At 41.1% G+C, this 18,665-nt stretch overlaps 1 protein-coding gene across 4 annotated transcripts in view; it reads left to right on the top strand.

The window, feature by feature from the left end:
• Positions 1–13,323, top strand: part of ANP32B (acidic nuclear phosphoprotein 32 family member B) — a 47,552-nt gene extending 34,229 nt beyond the window's left edge. Inside the window, exons 5-7 of one of the 4 annotated variants that reach the window (XM_083179624.1) lie at positions 1,538–1,671; positions 6,722–6,788; positions 12,952–13,323. In XM_083179624.1, the coding sequence (XP_083035750.1) occupies positions 1,538–1,671; positions 6,722–6,788; positions 12,952–13,025 (275 nt within the window). In that variant the 3' untranslated portion in view covers positions 13,026–13,323. Of the gene's footprint in view, positions 1–1,534; positions 1,672–6,721; positions 6,789–12,951 lie in introns of all 4 variants that reach the window. The other 3 variants (XM_083179622.1, XM_083179630.1, XM_083179627.1) reach the window with 3 other exon arrangements.
• Positions 13,324–18,665: the final 5,342 nt, after the last annotated feature.

Here is an 18,665-nt window from a genome sequence, read left to right as displayed (position 1 = left end):
AGCTTCACCTGTGGATCTTTTAAAATGTCAATGAGTAATGAATGCACCTGTTCACCTGCCGGTTGACCTGGAAAAAGCGAACTGTATGGGGTCCTGAGGACCGAGTTTGAGAACACCTGATTTAAAGTATACCTCTACATTACTTTGTGGAGGTAGTAGTCATTCTGTGGGTGAACGCAAACAAGAGAACAGCTGATGTTTTTATAAATGCATTATGCCTGCCTATATTTTGTGTATGTGGCAGGTACACTTCAATAGATTGTAATGGCCATACAATTTGCTTCAAGCGGCCTACTAGCGTTCTATGGTTGTAGTATATCAATAAATGGTTATAAAAGGAAACCCATTACAAATCTTATGCTTTTTTGCTAAAAGGACACTTTCTTCAAATTGTCTAAACCACGATGTTCTTTCAAGGGAAATAAATTCTTACTATAGAATATACTCAACTGCGGTCACATTTTGGTGTGCTGCTTCCTACACAAGCAATATTCACCAATTACTATAGAACAGTAAATACATATAATGCGCTCCTCTGCATGGGTCAGTCAAAATGTACTCCATAGATGTTGTCAATGTCTTTGCTGGTAAGATCTTTCCTTGATGTAGGTATGATCCCAAAAATATTCACTTCTCTGTCTCTATCCATGCATAGAAGCCCTTAGTGCCTCCAGATAAGATTGACAGTGGGGACATTTCATAGTACAGTATTGTTCATATTCATTTAATAACAAATAAATATAAAAACCTAAATATACTAAAACACAGGTAAAAAAAAAAAAAGCTGCGTACCACAATAGACTGACCATGTCTATGGACTAAATTGTGAATGACCAAGCACGGTAGCGCTTATTACGAATGTTTGTTTTTATCTTAAAATCTTATTATGTTGGTGTACAGATGAATGTACACCTATAACTTTCGCCTAGGTCTGTTACAATTCCATTTACTTTTTTTCTTCCTGAGTTTAGCATATTCGTTTGTAAAGAGTGTAGTAGGTTCTTATGGTTACTTTTGGAGGAAACAAATTGTTAATCGGTTCCAGATTATAAGTAATAATGAACAGCGAAGGTCATTCAAATCAAACTTGTCTCTTTTTGTGCCGGTTTTAACCTGGATTGATTCTGTCCGTCCGTCCGTCCGTCCCCCCCCCCCCCCCCCCCCCCCCGTCTGTTACTTGTTCCTCAACTTAATACTTTTTTTCTAAATTTTAGGCTTCAAATGTGTACTAAGACATTAGTCGTTTTTGACGTGGCAAAGTAGCAAGGTCCGTGGCTATGTGGACATATTTGTAGTGTGATGGATGAATGAACATGTTGTGCTGATACTGGTGATCAGCAACAATGGTTCTGTATTTGCTTAATCCAGCTCCAGCAAATATGTGCGGATATTGAGACCACACGTTTATCAGATGGCAATTTGATTCAATATAACTACAGTAAAATTTAAGTGATGCCTTTCTGCACAGCAGAACACATTTTTAATTCCATATGTTTTTTAACTTGATTTCATGTTTCCACTTTTTATTTCCAAGAAGAAGGAGAAGAGGAGGAAGAAGATGATGAAGAGGAGGAGGGTGAAGAGGAAGAAGATATAGATGAAGATGACGATGATGATGAAGAGGAGGTTGGGGAAGAGGACGATGAAGATGATGGAAGTGGAGAGGAGGAGGTTAGTAGGATTATATTATGTTTGTCTCTTGAAATTAATATGTTTACAGTATGTTAACTTTGTTTCAAAATGCCTAGTCAGTTGTTTAGATCAAAGGAAGCAAGCATTTGTTTATACATTTGAAACTCTTATAGAAATCAACAATTGTCTATTACTGAGTAGAATATGCACCCACACCTAAAGACTTAAGAGGTAGATATCTCTATCTCAAAGTACCCACAAATCAGCTTCTGTCTTTTTTCATTTATTTTTTTAACACCGCATGTAAAGTATCCTGTGTTGTGTCCAAACACCATTAAAGATTAAACACAATACCTGTGTGTCTGAGCAGAAACATTATAGGTAGGAAGCAGTACCTTTTTTAGCTCCCATTCTGTCTCCAGAATTCTGGCAGGATTTGAATGAATAGGAGCATTAAGTAGGGTATTTACTATGTTAGGAGAGTTACATAAAGTGGTGCTAACTTGGTAATTGAGCTTGGACAGTTATAAATATATTATAAATATTTTGGTACTTGTTGTACTAGCACGGCGCCCACGATTTTAAGTCGTATGGCATCTTATGCATTGTACCGCATCACATGCCATATAGCCGCATGCGATGCGATTTAAGCACCCTATCCGATTTTTAATTGTATAAGTACCCTAATGGGTGCTTACAATGTTAAATGCACCCCCACTATCAACGCCAACCCGAAGCGTGGCGAGACGCGTCCTCCGCCCTTTTCATACCCCCACTATCCACGTCGGCGTGGAGTTGATTTTATATAGTGTGCGAGCCACCGACCCCAAGCGTGGCGAGCGCATGCGTATTACCTTACATGTATTCCGTGTCCCCTCGCGGGGCTCTCTACGCTCGCCGCGCTTCAGGCTCGGTGGCTCGCTGCGCTCGCCACACTATATAAAATCAACACCACGCCGATGTGGATAGTGGGGGGTATGAAAAGGTGGTAGGACACGTTCCGCCGCCGCTCGCTACACTCGCCACGTTTCGGGTTGGCGTTAATAGTGGAGGTGCTTTTAACATTGTAAGCACCCCTTACGGTGCTTATACAATTAATAATCTTATAGGGGGCACATTTAACATTGAAAACACCCATTAGGGTGCTTATACAATTTTAAATCGTATACCATACAATGCGATGGTATACGATTTAAAATTGTATAACATCGGCTAACATCGCATACCATTGTATGGCTTATGGTATGCGATGGGTGCAGTGCTAGGAAATAAGTACCAATATTTTAGCTAGTGGCTTGCAAACATTTGAGACATCCTGGAAATAATGCCCTAGCTCCAATGTAAATATGGTCATTGTAAGCAGTGATTTGTGTTCCGTATAAGAACCGGACTTAGCCATATTATAAGCATTGGAATAATGCCCTTTGCTTCTATGTTATGTGGAAGAAAATAACAACCAAAATTTATGGAAACCTAAAAGCCCCCATACACTAGTCTGACTTGTCTGAAGTACACTCCAAATAAATCACACTGTGGCAACTTGAATCACCAATGTTTCTGAGCCCTTAAGCCATACATACATACATACATACATACATACATACATACATACATACATACATACATACATACAATTAATGAAGAATCGGCACTCACTTTTAGAAAAATAGCTGGCCCGGTGCCCACCAAAATCCCGCAGGAATAGACTGTGCACATGTGGTAGTGGCACTTTCAAATAATGAGACGAACACGGCGTGAATTTCTCAACGTTTGTAGATCTTAATAGTGAGTTTTTGGCTTAAGCCCTGTACACATTATGGGGTATACTGTAATGAGCTATATCGCTCCTTTAGCCCTTCTGATTATATCTCCCAGTCTGTATGCTCTGCCCAATGGACAATGTGCACTCCTGTGGGTCGTTTACAACCCACTCCATCGTCTGTGCATGTACAGATGAGGGAGTGGATCATTAATGAGGGCTGCAGCATGGCTCCCACTATTCCCCCCCCCCCCCCCCCCCCCCCCCCCCCCCCATCGACCACATCGGCAATGCTGGCATCCCGATGGTTTCCCACTGACCTCGATATTGGCATCGGCAGACCTTGTCAGCATGTACGAGGCAGGTGTGCGGAGCTGGCTTTTGTGATGGATGTTGTGAACTGGCCAGCTGATAGGTGAGGGGTAATGGGTGTTGCTGGCTGCTCATGTGATTTGTGCTGCTGAGTGAGGAATGTCTTTTTTGGAGAAGGGTTCTGTGTGATGGGTATTGGATGAGGATTTATTTTGGTGATTGGTGTTGTTGGCTGCTGCTTTGAGCTGTGCTGAGTCATGGTCAAAACTAGGGGGCACCAGCCAAAATCTTGTCTAGAGCATCAAATTAGTTAGGGCCGGCTGTGGTGCACCTGATGGCCGCACAGTCCATATATCCTTTGTGCAGCAGGTTCAATCTGTCTATTTGATCTGATAGGCACAGGGCCACGCATTGGATCAGGTGGGACGTCAAACACATGAGGTTTTGGCATATTTCACCCAATTTCTCGTCCCAATCCATTGTATGTACTGTATGTGTCTATTAATGCAGTGCAGCAGGCGAAGGTACAAGAAAGGTCTACATACCTTCAGTTTCATGTTTGAATTATCATTGTTATGCCTTTTTTTGGTGTGGTGGGGTCTAATCAGGGGCATAACTCTTTAATCCCCTATTGTAACATATTGAAAGGGCTCCCTGTCTGAATGATTCACCTTTTTGGCAGCAGTTTTTCATTTGATGCCCCATAATATGCCCCTAGTTTACTTTTTTAACTGTAGTAGTGTTTTATTTTTCTTTATGAACTTGTAGTTTGCTAGGTAACATTGTCACACTGAAGGGCTCCCAGTACACAATGACCCCAATTCACATTATGACCTATGGTTTTCCCAGGTCAGATTATGGATTAGTGCACCCAGTTCATACTGTGTAACATTGCGTGCCATCCAGTCCAAATTAGGCAATGTTACAGTGCCTCTGTTCATATTTTGCCACACTATACAGTGGCAAACGCAGGATTTTCAGAAGGGGGTTTCCAGAGGGGCGGAGCAAAGCACGGAGATGGACACTTAGGTGACCCAGTATATGCCGGGATGTCCGCCCGGGTGGTAGGGGTATTATCAACCGCTCAGCATGTAGGGCCTGGATCAGTAATTTCCACTAATTACACCTTTACTGCACAGATGGTGGGAGAAGGGGGCATTGGGCTGAATGAAGGGGCCCTGATACATAACTTCCAGGGTGGTGGAGGATGTTTAATATGCAGAGGAGGGGTATATAGTGGAGTGGGCTTATTATTCATAATTTTCTGGTGGGAGGACAGCTTGCTTGACTGCAGATATCTCCAGTTCCCAGAAATAGATTTATTAGATTTTAATGGAACTAAAAACTAGAGAATCCCACCTACCAAATGGTATTGGGGACTAGGGGATCAGAGTTCAGGAGGCAGAGCAATCTCCCAACGAGGATATAAAACTACATACCAGGTGTGTGGAGCTGGAGCAGTAACCAGCTGCTGGAAGGCTGATATCTCTGGTTTTGGTAACAGTAGAGACAAGCTGCTAGTGTCCATCAAAGGGGGAGAGAACCAGCTTTTGGAATATACCCTCAGAAAAAATCTAAGTCAGACAAAACCTGAAATATCTGACTGAGAAAAGCAATTAACAGGCTTGGATGGGGACCACTGCTTTGAAGTCAGATATCTCCGGTTCCCAAGGGCCGATTTTTTTTTTTTTTTTTTTAATTCTCGTAACCATGGAAAGAGGGGACCCTCAGCTTTCAGACTAGGGCCCTTAGACTCCTGGGGAGGTTTCTGGGTACTCAGAAACCCCCCCCTGCGTGTGCTACTGCTATAGTACTTCCATTATAACCTAAACTACACTAATACCCCTTTTACACCAGAGGTTGGACCCGGGATATTGGCGCTCCAGTCCGGGGCGGGGCGTGGTGTAAATGGGCTGAAAAAAAATAACACTGTTCCTGTTTCCCGGGAATCTGACCCGGCAAATGTTCTGGGTCGGGCACGGGGCTTATCCGGGGCTCAGGGTGGTGTAAATGGTCATTACCCTGGTTATTTGGCGGGGAGAAGGCTGCGAAGAGCTGATTGGTGCTTCTGCGGCTCTGGCAGATGATGTCATCGGCCGGAGACCCGCACAGGTCACATGGAGCAGCACAGAAGCAGCATTACCACGCTGTTTGCAGCCTGTACCCTACACTACAGCAACAGTCTGTGCTGGAGGCAATCTCCCAAGTGTGTCTACAGCCTCATCTGCAGCAACACAGGCTGGCTGTCACACAGTGTGTCCCACAGCATCACCCTCAGCCTGACTATTTGCCATCTTTGCTGCAATGCTGGGAGCAGACCCCATCCCCCTCCCTTTTCCCTTTCTTGTGACCTCATCTCAAACAGCCCAAAAGGTCCATTTTTAATGACACCAGCAAGGAAAGACAGGGCTGATCCCTTTTCAGTGTAAAAGGGCATTACACAGGAATAACCTGGATTGAAGTGCAGTATAAATGGGGTCTGAGGCAGGGCATGCCCTGGCAATTTCCCGTGTTCAATTTTTCGGGTCCTACCCGGCATTCTGGTGTAAAAGTGGTATAACTAAACATGCAATGTTGCAGATTTCAGTCTGGGCAATGGATCAGACCCAGTTTCTGAGCAGGCACATGTGGGAAATTGATATGCAATTTTATAACCCGGGTCCAGGCCCGTCTAAGTCCCTGGGCCCCATAGCTAGCAACCCTTGCATCATCTATATTTACTCCCATGGGTCTAGCCTATTTTGGATCTCAAATGTTTTTCCTGTACAATTCTTGCATGTAATCTCAACTAGACAATATTGATTGAGTGTAGAATCTGATATTTTATCATGATGTGTAAAACTTATAAGGACATTGGGCATGATTCAAAGGGGTTGGTGCACTTGCCGTCTCTGCTGCAATCGCGCATGCAGTAGATCTGCATATATTTGCTGATGATTCTTTTGTATGATGTCATATTGACCATAATGATCTTCATAAAATGGTTGGATTAAAATTTGATTTCTTTGATTAATTTAGGAAGAAGATTTGGGACACGATGGAGAAGTAGACGAAGAGGATGACGATGATGAGGAGGAAGATGAAGGTTTGTTTGTTTGAGGCCTAAATGTGCCTATAACTTGAAATCACTTGTTCCACAATGCACCTACGATTTGAAATAACCATTGAGCATTGTATGGTCTCATCCTTAATCTTACAGTTTGACTAATATTAATTTATTAATATGGGAGCTTCGGTTATGGAATGGGTTTTATTCAGTGTGTGTGTGTGTGTGTGTGTGTATATATGTATATGTATATATATATATATATATATATATATATATATATATATATATATATATATATATATATATATATATATATATATATATATATATATATATATATATATATATATATATATATATGTACAGGGCGATGCCGGCACTCCAGTCCTCTTGCGTCTTAGGTGCCTGGTGCCTTCGCTGAGCGGGCAGCTGCGCTGGACGCTGGATACAGGCGGGGGGTATAGCGCGGCACTCAGGGCGGAATGAAATCAAACAACAGGAGCCATACCTTGCGGTTGACGTTTCAGCCTTTCGGCTTTTATCAAAACAGCTAACATGTTAGCTGTTTTGATAAAAGCCGAAAGGCTGAAACGTCAACCGCAAGGTATGGCTCCTGTTGTTTGATTTCATTCCGCCCTGAGTGCCGCGCTATACCCCCCGCCTATATATATATATATATATATATATATATATATATATATATATATATATATATATATATATATATATATATATATATATATATATATATATATATATATATATATATATATATATATATTGTGTGTGTGTTGGGTCAACAGTTAACCCCTTTAAAAAGTAGGGTTGTACATTTCCATCACAGTCCAATCGTATTGGCTCATTTAAGCCTATATCCACTTACACTTCAAAATATATGATCAAATTGGTCTCCGTACCAGTTGATTTGTAGTGTGTGACCAGCATTATTTGGAATTAAATAGGGGTGTGGTATAGCACAACAACAGTCGGGATTCCGACAGTCATTCGCCCGACGTCGGAAACCCGACTGCTGGAACAGACAGCAGGGCGAGCACAACTAAGCCCCTTGCGGACACGCTGTGCTCGCCACGCTGCTAACACAGTGGCTCGCAACCTATTGTATTCTCCCTCCTATGGAGGTAGTGGACCCCCTCGAGGGAGAATAGCCGCTGCCTGTTGGGGTTTTAACAGTCTGGATTCTGACATCGGTGTAATGCCTGTCTGAATCCCGACTGTGGGTCAGTCATCCGGCACCCACTAAATAGTGATGTATTAAATCACCTGTGTCCACAGAATAACACACTTTTTTTAATTGGGTATCATCCTACCAGTGCAAGTAAAAAGACAATCTTTCTGATGCTCTGACACATCTGTGATAACATTGTACATATATATATATATATATATATATATATATATATACACAATTAACTTAACCACTGCTGCTATTTATGCACAATATAGGTTTAGATTAAATGTTTTATTTATTACCAGTTATTTATATAGCACACATATTCCCCAGCGCTTTTACAGAGAATATTTGAACATTCACATCAGTCCCTGCCCCAGCGAAGATTACAATCTCTATTCCCAACCACATATACAGGCACGCACACACATTAATTTAACTTGCCAATATATGTTCGGATTGTGGGAGGAAATCTGAGTACCCATGCAAGCACAGGTAGAATATATATACAAACTCTGAGCAGTTAGGGCCATGGTGGGAATCAAACACCAGGGCTGTAAGACAGTAATGCTCACCATTACACCATCTGTGCTGCCTATTATACAACTGTCCCCAGTATAGAATTCGCTATCCTGGGTTTCAAAGTCTTCTCCTTCTCTTATATTTCAGTATTTATCAACTGGACAATATATTTCTTCCTTTTTCTATATGGACAATTCTTACCATTTATTCTTGTGTGCTAAGCTATGCAAGTTTTTATGCAGAAAAGAGCACTACATTATTTCAAGTTGACAATAGAGAATTTAAGGTTCCAAGGTCCACTGAGCAAGTAATGTATGTAACCTGCACAGGTGTGGACTGTCCACATTTTTGCATAGTGTTCAGAGGTTCTCTTTGCTGCAGAGTGTTCAGAGGTTCTCTTTGCTGCATAGTGTTCAGAGGTTTTCTTTGCTGCCATGTGCATTGTGCATTGCTTTAGAAGTATAGTACTCCACACACCCCTTATATTGGAACTAACTTATACCTTGTTCAGACTTACAACCTTGGAATAAACTCTTTTGCGCTTACGCAGTACTCCACTAACTGGTACAGTGGGACCTTTTCCAACAGATTTCCTTACTGCACCTTCAAAAAATTCCAGGAAAATGTCAGATGTACTAGGGCAATTAGGAGAGTTGAGTATCGAAAAAATGTGTGCAGACTGGGCCCACCTGGACTCAAGGGGCCTGTGTGCAATACACAAACCGCACCCATTCTAGATATACCAGTGAATATATTGCTTTCATGTCCCATACTCTTTACTTACTTTTCATCAGTCCACCCAAAATGACCGATCTTCCTGCTTTGTAGATCTAGCACAATGAAAACCCCCAAATCAGGCAGAACTTGAGGCTGAGGTGTTATTGCGCATATTTGTGTCCTGGCTGAGTGAGAACCAGACCCTCATAATCATCTTTTGGTGATGGAACATCTCAAACCACCTTATCTATAGCTCTGTATATATGACAGGGTTGCCTGGGAGGGTCCCGAAAATCGGGTCACCCTCCCGGCCCCCCGGAAAGGTGGCCAACCCTCCCGGATTCTGGGGGACCTCTGACCGCGGCATTTAAATTACCGTATCTATGCAGATCTCTGGGGAGGGGCTAAAGTGTCATAATCGCGTAATTTAGCCCCGCCCCCTCCACGGAGATAGGCAAATCGAGTAGCTTTCCTTTGTGGGGCGGGGCTTAATGATGTCACATTTAAGCACCGCCCCCGAACTCCTGCTGAAAGTCTCCTCTCTGGGCTTCTCCCAGAGAGGAGCTTTTAAAAGTCGGCAACCCTCATATATGATGGCCAAAATGTATTCACTGCTAAATCAAGCAATGCTAAATCTCAGACACTGAGAAGCATTGCAGCCAACTGTAATACTCCTCAAGCACGATCACTTCCTGACCTCATACCTCAATCAAGAGATATCTTTAATGAGCATTACATTTTCACATTATTCCAGCAATAAAAATACCACTCTCTTGCACCATGCCTCACCAAAAGAACGGCCCATTTCTCATCACAACTCTTATGCACCATTCCTAGCCCACTGAAATACTTTTTTAAAAATCAGACCTAAAAAGAGAAAATGTCAAAAGAAAGTTATGTAACCTCCTCCTGTCAGCTGTAATGCTCGTTGGGTTCCGTGGATTTTGCTGTCATTCTAACACTGACATGGCCGCTCTAAAGGGTTGTTTTCCAAAGACACCCCCACCCTAAAAAGAAGAATGGTATAAACTGGTTTGCAAAAAATGTATGTGTATGTCCTATATTTACTCTCACTCACCAATATTTGTATATGCATGTCCATTGCTCACCAGCTTTTATTATACCTTCCCTTGTGCTCACCAACTGCTTTTTTGTCAGACATGCACCATGCCAAACATATTTTGTCAAGAATGCCCCCTAGATTACGTTTATCAACGTCGGTCTTCCCCTGTTATTTGAATGATTCTACTCCATGTCCTCTTCTCTAGCTAGATAGCTTCTTTCACTACTACTTCATTATAGAAGATGAGACTTTATGATGTCTCCTGAACTAGCCAGGGTATCAGCCATTGTGCAGGGTATTCTCTAAAGGTGCCCATACAAATATCTGTCTTGCCTGAGGCACACGTCAGCCCCGCTTTTCCTTGAACTCCCTGGGAGGGCTTCCTCTGACTTGGCACTTTTACAAGCTGTGTACAGCAATTTTACAGGCTTGCACAGGGTGGGATTTCACTCTGGCTGATGAGTGATTACCTGATCGCAAAATAGCAGTCGTGCGATCAGGTCTGAATATTCCCCTTTGTTTTGCTAATGTCCCTTTGGTACCAGGAAGTTTAAAACCTATAATGTTGGTTTCACTTTCTGTTAAGGAGTATTTGGTCTGTCGAGCGGCCTCTAGTGGTCACTGGTTGTACTTCACCTCAAGGTGAAGAGGATTTAGCCTTTTATATATTTACATATATAGATCTATAGAGATTTGCGTGGCCCTGGCAATCTGGATCTAATGTAACTGGCCCAGTGCCTTCTGTGGTGCAAGCTGCACTCACAGCGGCAGTGTATAGCGGGCATTGTCGACGGCATTCGGGACTTGAATAATTAACTCTGGGAAATGTCATAAAGTTAAACGTTTCAGAGCATATATCTGTTTTTGATAAAAGCGCTATATGCGATGAAACGTTGAACTTTAAGACTTATCCCTGAGTTATTTTTTCAAGTACTGAGTGCCACTAACGAGAGAAAGAGAGAGTGTGATGGATATATAAAATGGTGGCACTCTTTGTATCATTCACTAGAAGAATCGCCACGACTCAAAGCCATAGTCCATGGTGTGTATGGCAATTAAGTGACCATCACCACAGAGACAATAGACAACAATAATGTAGGCAATACTCAACGGAACAAACAAAACCTGGTACATTATGTCAAATAGTGACTGAACTAACTCCCATGCTCTACTCTGGAATGTAAGAGTTGGCTTGTCCGGTAATGAGGTGTACCAATTAGTAAATATGTAAAATCTGTTAACATATAGGTGCAGGTGTGATAATTATTTAAACATGAAAAATGTATAATTTAAAATAACATAAACAACAGTATCGGAAACAGGATTATAAATAAAGACCTCAAGCCATGCATACAAGTGAACTAATTAATGGTTCTATGGATCTAGCTATCATTTCATGTGAACAATAATTGATTCTTAGGGCCGTATTCAATGAGAATATTCACGGCGTGCAGCGAATCCTGTTTAGGATTCGCTGCACAGTCGCCACTGCCCGCCGTGTTCCGTAGCCTCTCTGTCCCCCCTATTCAACATCGCAGGGGCTCGCTGCCCCTGACGGCGAGTGTGCACCCCTGCGGTGTCTGAGGACAGTGGCAGGCAGGGAGATGGAAGTCTCCCTGCCTTCCCCAGAACCTATGTGGGGGGGAGGTGGGCTCCCTGGGAGCCAGGCAGCACAGGCTGCCCCCTGGGAGAGCCAGCAGGTGACCAGATATTCACTGCACCCGATCATGCATATGTAATAATCGGGTGCAGTGAATATATAAATATCTAATGAGCCGCTCTCAGCTCCCGGCCCCCTGCTGGCTGCTCTGTGTAAAAAAAATTATATATTTTTTTAATTAAATATATATTCATGTGCTATAAGCACATGATTAAAAATAGCATGCCCCTTCACAGAATAAAATTCCTGATTTTTTAAAAACAAATGTAAAACAACAACAACTTTATTTTAAAAGTTCACTTTCCACTTCACCATGAAAAGATGGCGATTTGCTACACGGCGACACACGGCAAAAAAGACGGCGAGAAGTGCACGTTGAATAGGGTGATTCACTTTCTGACCCCCCAAAAAAATCACCTTTCAACGCGAAAATGGCACAAACTCGCCGTGAAACAGGGCGAATTATCCTCATTGAATACTGCCCTTATGGTCCCATTTCAGAAAATTCTAAATATTGTGTCCTACAAATAAGAATTTTTTTAATACAAACAAGGAAATATTCTATTTTGCTAATAATCAAACATGCTATTACTGCATTAGTTAGCAACAAATCTGTAATGTAAAGTAGGTCTTGGCAAAATAGTGACCATACAACAGTTCAATCTCTTACATTTAATGTACACTTCTATGTAGCATACTGTAAAGAGACAGCGTTCTACGCTTGTCGTCCGTATACCTGGAAGCATGATAAATCTGACATTGTTAGGGACTACCCTTTTCCAGAATACTTGTAAACATTGTGAGTTTTGACAGTCAGCAATGAGACTGGATAGATTTTGTCATCTTGCTATATTCTTTTTAATTTATATCAAAACCAAAGAACAGATAGTAGATAAACCTTAGAGTCTGAAAAGATGAATGCTCATTTGTAAATAAACATTAAACACACATTTATACATGACTGTGATGGCTGCTGTTAAATCAGGAAATGTTTATAGTGTGTGTTTTTTGTATAAGTACTTATTTCCATACCCATCCTGTTTTGCAGAAGATGAAGAAACTGGAAAAGGAGAGAAGAGGAAGAGAGAAACAGATGACGAAGGCGATGAAGAGGATGATTAAAGTGAGAAGAGAAAAAGGACCTTATTGGATTATACAGTATTGGTTGAACTGGCCCCATCCATGGATTACTGAAATGCAGGCTGCAAATGAATTGTAACCATTAAAAACAAGCCCTATCCCTGAACACCCAAAAGAGCCAAAGAGTCGTTACTGTGACATTCCTACACAGCCAACAAACCCTACTGGAAGATTATTACATCATGGTTTATAATTAAGTAAAAAAAATCAAGTAAAAAAAAAATACTAAATTACAAATATATTTGTGTGGTTTACTATATATATATATATATATATATATATATATATATATATATATATATATATATATATATATATATATATATATATATATATATATACCCACACATCTATATATGTGTGTGCATATATATATATATGTAAGCTAAATAAACTGGGTCAATGCTTTTACTATTATGTTGGGGTTCTTAAGGGTTAATGAACTAGAACAGCAAGGGTCTCATTTGGTGAGTCATGATTGTCAATGGCTACCTATTAAATAGACGTTGGAGCACCATTTTTACTTTCTGTACAACAACAAAAAGAGGAAAAAAGAACTTTGTAAATAAAATCTTAACATTTTTGGGTCTGTTTTTCATGCTTTGTTTTTTTTTTTTTTTGTTTTTTTCCTAACAGTTCAATATTTTTTTACAGTAGGATGTTTTTGCGACAACTACAGATGAACTATTTTTAAGAACATGAGTGAAATAAACATGTTACTATTTGGTAAACCCTAGTTGTATGTTTACATTTCTGAATGAGAAGTAAATTACTCTTAATCATATAGTTGTAATGTGCTGTTTTTTGTTTGTTTTGTTTTATATACTTCCATTTATTTTTCACATTTGTTGACTTATATTTTCAAGTCAACACTTTGCATCCCAAAACAATAGAAACTGATTTTTCTCATAATGTTGTGCAGTTTACTTTTTAAATTCCTTGCTGCCAATGTATCTTTCTCTCATCAAGTGTTTTGTCATTTTAAAGGTCCTGATTATTTTTTGAAGCTGGCATTCAAAGATAGTTATTCAGCACATATGCTGGCTTTTATGGCCCATACATTCTTAGAACAGAGCGCACATTCACCGCAGTGGTGAACACTGCATAATAGAATAGCAAACTGATCATACGGTACAAAGTGCTTCTTGTATACATGACACATTCTGCTGATGCAAGTATACATGACACATTCTGCTGATGCAAGTAGGTGAGTTCTAATTAATCCCCATGTTTAAAAAAAAAACGTGTGTGTGTGTGTTTTTATGTGTGTGTGTGTGTGTGTATATATATATATATATATATATATATATATATATATATATATATATATATATATATATATATATATATAATTAGAGAGAAAGATTATATATTCTATATAGATGGTGTTTATAAAAAAATTTTTAATGCGAGGATTAATTAGGATTAATCCTTGCATAAAAAAAAAGTATAAACACACTCTATATAGAATATATAATCTTTCTCTCAAATATATATATTTATTAGAGAGAAAGATTATATATTCTATATAGTGTGTTCATATATCTAATTAATCCTCGCATAAAAAAAAAAGTATAAACACACTGTAGAATATATAATCTTTCTCTCTAATAAATATATATATATTAGAGAGAGATTATATATTATATATAGTGTGTTTATACTTTTTTTTTTTTTTTTTTTTTAATGCGAGGATTAATTAGATATTTTGAAGTGTATGTATATACATGCAGTCACACACCCATCACTCATACAGTATTAGCCAAGTTGTTTTAATGTTATAAGTCTCTCCCATTCCACTTAAACAGCTCTGGCCTGTCAATGCACGACCTACAAGACCTATGAAGAAGTCCTGCAGTATCTGGTACCCAGATGTTAGCAGCAGATCCTTTAAGTCCTATAAATGGCAAAATGGGGCATATATTTGTGGACTGGATTCTCCAGCACTTCCCACAGATGCTCAGTTGGATTGAGATAGGAGAATATGGAGACTGCCAGCTTGCATCCCTTTAGTGCATCTTTGTGTCATCTCCTTTTCCCCAGGTAACAGATGCACACATCCATTTGGCCATCCACATTATATAAATGAAAACGTGATAATACAGTACAGTCCATCTTCTTCAATTGTTCCATGCTCCAGTTCTGACACGTGCCCATTGTGGACTTTTTGTTCTGGTTATTAAGTCGACCACTAGTTGTCAACATGGCTAAAAGCTTGACACGCACAAGGTTGTCATTGTCATAAGGTCGACATGGCAATAGTCGACACATGAAACGGTCAGCATGAATTTTTCTGGGTTTTTTTTTGTTATAGTTTGCTGTTCACAATTTTAGTCCACGTGGACTGTTAAGTGTGCTGATTAAAGCTCCTTGCCGAAGCATGGGGGTCCATGTCGACTGAGACACATAAAAATCCCTTGAAAACCCCATGTTAACATTTTCATGTGTTGACCATTTCTATGTTGACTTTTTGTCAATTTTGCTTGTGTCAACCTTTTGTCCATGGCAACCTAGTGCATGTCATCCTTTTTTCCTGTGTAGACCTTTTCACTGTCAACCAATAGTGGCAAATATGGTATACTATGCGCTCTCCTTCTGACAGACTGAAGCTTGTGTGCAGAAGTCTGCCCTGTGGGATGTGAGTGTAACACTGCGTGCTGACAGCCGTCAGCTGGATGTGATGGGTAATACCCGAAAGAAAAACGGGTCTGGAGGCAGTAGTGTGAAAAAAGCACCTTTGCTTTATTGATAGGGATAATATAAATTGCGTGGAAGTCCAGACCCACTGATGTGGGAATAAAGTCACTGGGGGGAGAAATAAGGGATGAGGGAGGGGGTAATGGCAGCACGGGTATAAGTGCTGTTTAGGTGTTGCTGGGTGAGTGTGTCCGCAACTGCAGACAGGATGGGAAAAGAGTTAATGGACGAATGAACAAATGAAGCACAGGGGGTGGTGCAGGGGGCTGGCGTCCCGTCCCCCCGCAGTGCACCTCTCACCTGTGTTTGTGAAGCACGGAAGGTCCCGCGGCGTTCTAGTGATGTTCGTCAGCCGCAGCACTGACAGCGTGTGAACTACGCTGTGTGCTCGGCTCTGTAGTGACGCGGTCAAGCGCGACTTCCGGGTCCCGGCGCCTGGTTGCCAGGGAGACCCCAGCCGCGTTCAGTAGCGTCTTCACTACAGGCTCAACTCCCAGCCGGGAGGAGGCTTGGATGTGAAGCTTGTGGATGTGATGCTATGTCCAACGCGTTTCAACCGCTGTGCGGTCTTCTTCAAGGATACTGAGCCATGGTAAATGTCAGTTGTTTTATAGCACATATGGGGTCCCGCCCTCTCTGTCTCTGATAGGCTGTAGCCACTTGTGGGAGTGTTCAATGTGGGGTTGCTTTACTGCCGCAGCCTGTGTTAGAGATTGCAGTCGTATATTGCTTGGTGTGTAGCCTCCTTGCAATTTGGATTACTGCAACAAGTCACTGTTTGGCAATTTTTGACGATGCATATGTTTCTGGCACATATAATGCATCATGGATGGCCTGTGTTGGAATGGGCAAATGAGGGGCTCTTTATGCTAGCCCAATGTACCATTATTAAAGTCAATGTTAAGGCCCATTGGATGCAGTGTTTTGAGTGTGAACATCCAAAATAATTCTCTTTTATTAAGGATGTCTGTGTGATCACCCCCTCTCCAATTAATGTCGGGGGCTTCAATTGCGGTAAACACTAGTCCCTTGGGGTTAGAGCCGTGTGTCAATTTAAAGTGCATTGATACACTATGTTTAGTGTACCCCATTTTTATGTTGCGGATGTGCTCGTAAAGTCTCGCTTTGAGGGGCCTCGTGGTTCTGCCGACATATTCCAATCCACAAGGACACCTTAGGAGATATATGACCCCTTTTGTCTCACATGACAGTTGATGTCTATGTTTGAATGTCTGGTTGGTGGTAGTGGAAGTCCATGTCGGTGAGATTTTCGTGGAGAGACTGGTCAGGTTTTTACACCCAGCACAACGACCACAGTGGAAGAAACCTGTCTTGTCGCTAAGTGTAGTTTGTCGGTTTGTTTTGGGTTTAATGTGATTTTTGACGAGTTTCTGTCTGAGGTCGGGTGCTTTACGGAATATAAGTCTGGGCCTGTCTGGTAAAATGTCCTTGAGTTGGTGGTCCTGTCTGAGTATGTGCCAATGCTTGCTTAATATGTTTCTGAGTTGGTCAGAGGATTGGTTGAACTGTGTTATGAAGTTGATATCCTGTGTGGTCTGTGTGTCAGTAGGGTTTTTGTTAGTCAGGGTGGTGGATCTGTCCATGGCGGCTATGTCTTTGTATGCTTTGTCAACTAAGTCCTTGTCATATTGTTTGTCTAGGAGCTGTTCCCTGAGTTCTATGGATTGTGTGTGAAAGTCGTCAGTTTTTGAACAGTTCCGTTTGATGCGGCGGAACTGTCCTCTCGGGATGTTTTTGAGCCATGGTTTGTAGTGTCCGCTATTGTAGAGAATGTAACTGTTCACGTCCACCTGTTTCCTGTATGTTTTTGTGTGAATTTGATTGGATTCTATGAACACTTCTAGGTCTAGGAATTGTACTGTTTTTTGGCTAGCCATTGAGGTGAATTGCAGATTTCTGTCATTGTCGTTGAGATACTGCATGAATTGTTCTAATGAGTCGTAAGTGCCCTTCCAAATGAAAATGCAGTCATCTATATACCTCCGCCATAGGATCAAATTGGCGCTCCAGTCACGCTCACCCCATATGTAGTCCTCCTCCCACTTGCCCATAAAGAGGTTAGCGTAACTGGGCGCCACTTTCGATCCCATGGCGGTCCCCGTTGTCTGTAAGTAGAAATTGCCGTTGAACCATGTATAGTTGTGGTGTAATATGTAGTCAATGGAGTCGATAATAAACTGTATTTGGTCCTGTTGTAATTTTTGTGTTTTCTGGAGGAAATGTCTGGTGCTATCAAGACCTTGGTGATGTTTAATGACGGTGTATAGTGATGTGACGTCACTGGTGACCAGCCAGTAATCTTCTTTCCATTCTATTGTTTGCAGTGTAGTGATGATATCAGTGGTATCTCTAATGTATGATGGTAGGTTTTTTACAATGTCTTGAAGGAAGGTGTCAGCGTACTGTGCTAAGTTGGAGCTGATGGAGTCAATGCCTGAGATTATTGGTCGTCCAGGTGGTTTTTGTAAGTTTTTGTGTATTTTCGGTAGGTAATAGAAAACAGGAATTTTTGGATGTGTTTGTTTGATGAAGTTATGTTCTGCTTTATTGAGGATTCCTGTTGTATGGCCTGTGTTAAGTAAATCATGGAGTTCTTTGTTAAATTTGGATGTGGGGTCATTAGGTAGTACCTGATATGTGTTCTTGTCTTCAAGAAGTCTAAGAGATTCAGTGATGTAATCTGATTTGTTAAGTATGACTATGCCACCCCCTTTATCTGCCGGTTTTATTATGATCTGGTTGTTGTGTTCTAAGTTTTTAAGTGCTTGTCTTTCGCTTGCTGTCATGTTTTGTTTGTATTTATTGTGGTTGGTTGTGGTCAATTGGTCCAGGTCTTCTGTGACTAGTGATTCAAATGTTTTGATCTGGTGGCTCTTGATATGTGTAGGATTGAAGGTGGACTTG

The sequence above is a fragment of the Crinia signifera genome, chromosome 1 (assembly GCF_055691185.1).
Source record: "Crinia signifera chromosome 1, ASM5569118v1, whole genome shotgun sequence".
NCBI classification, from domain to species: Eukaryota; Metazoa; Chordata; class Amphibia; order Anura; family Myobatrachidae; genus Crinia; species Crinia signifera.
The sequence above is the reverse complement of the archived record's forward strand: the minus strand, read 5'-3'. Positions and strand labels throughout refer to the sequence as shown.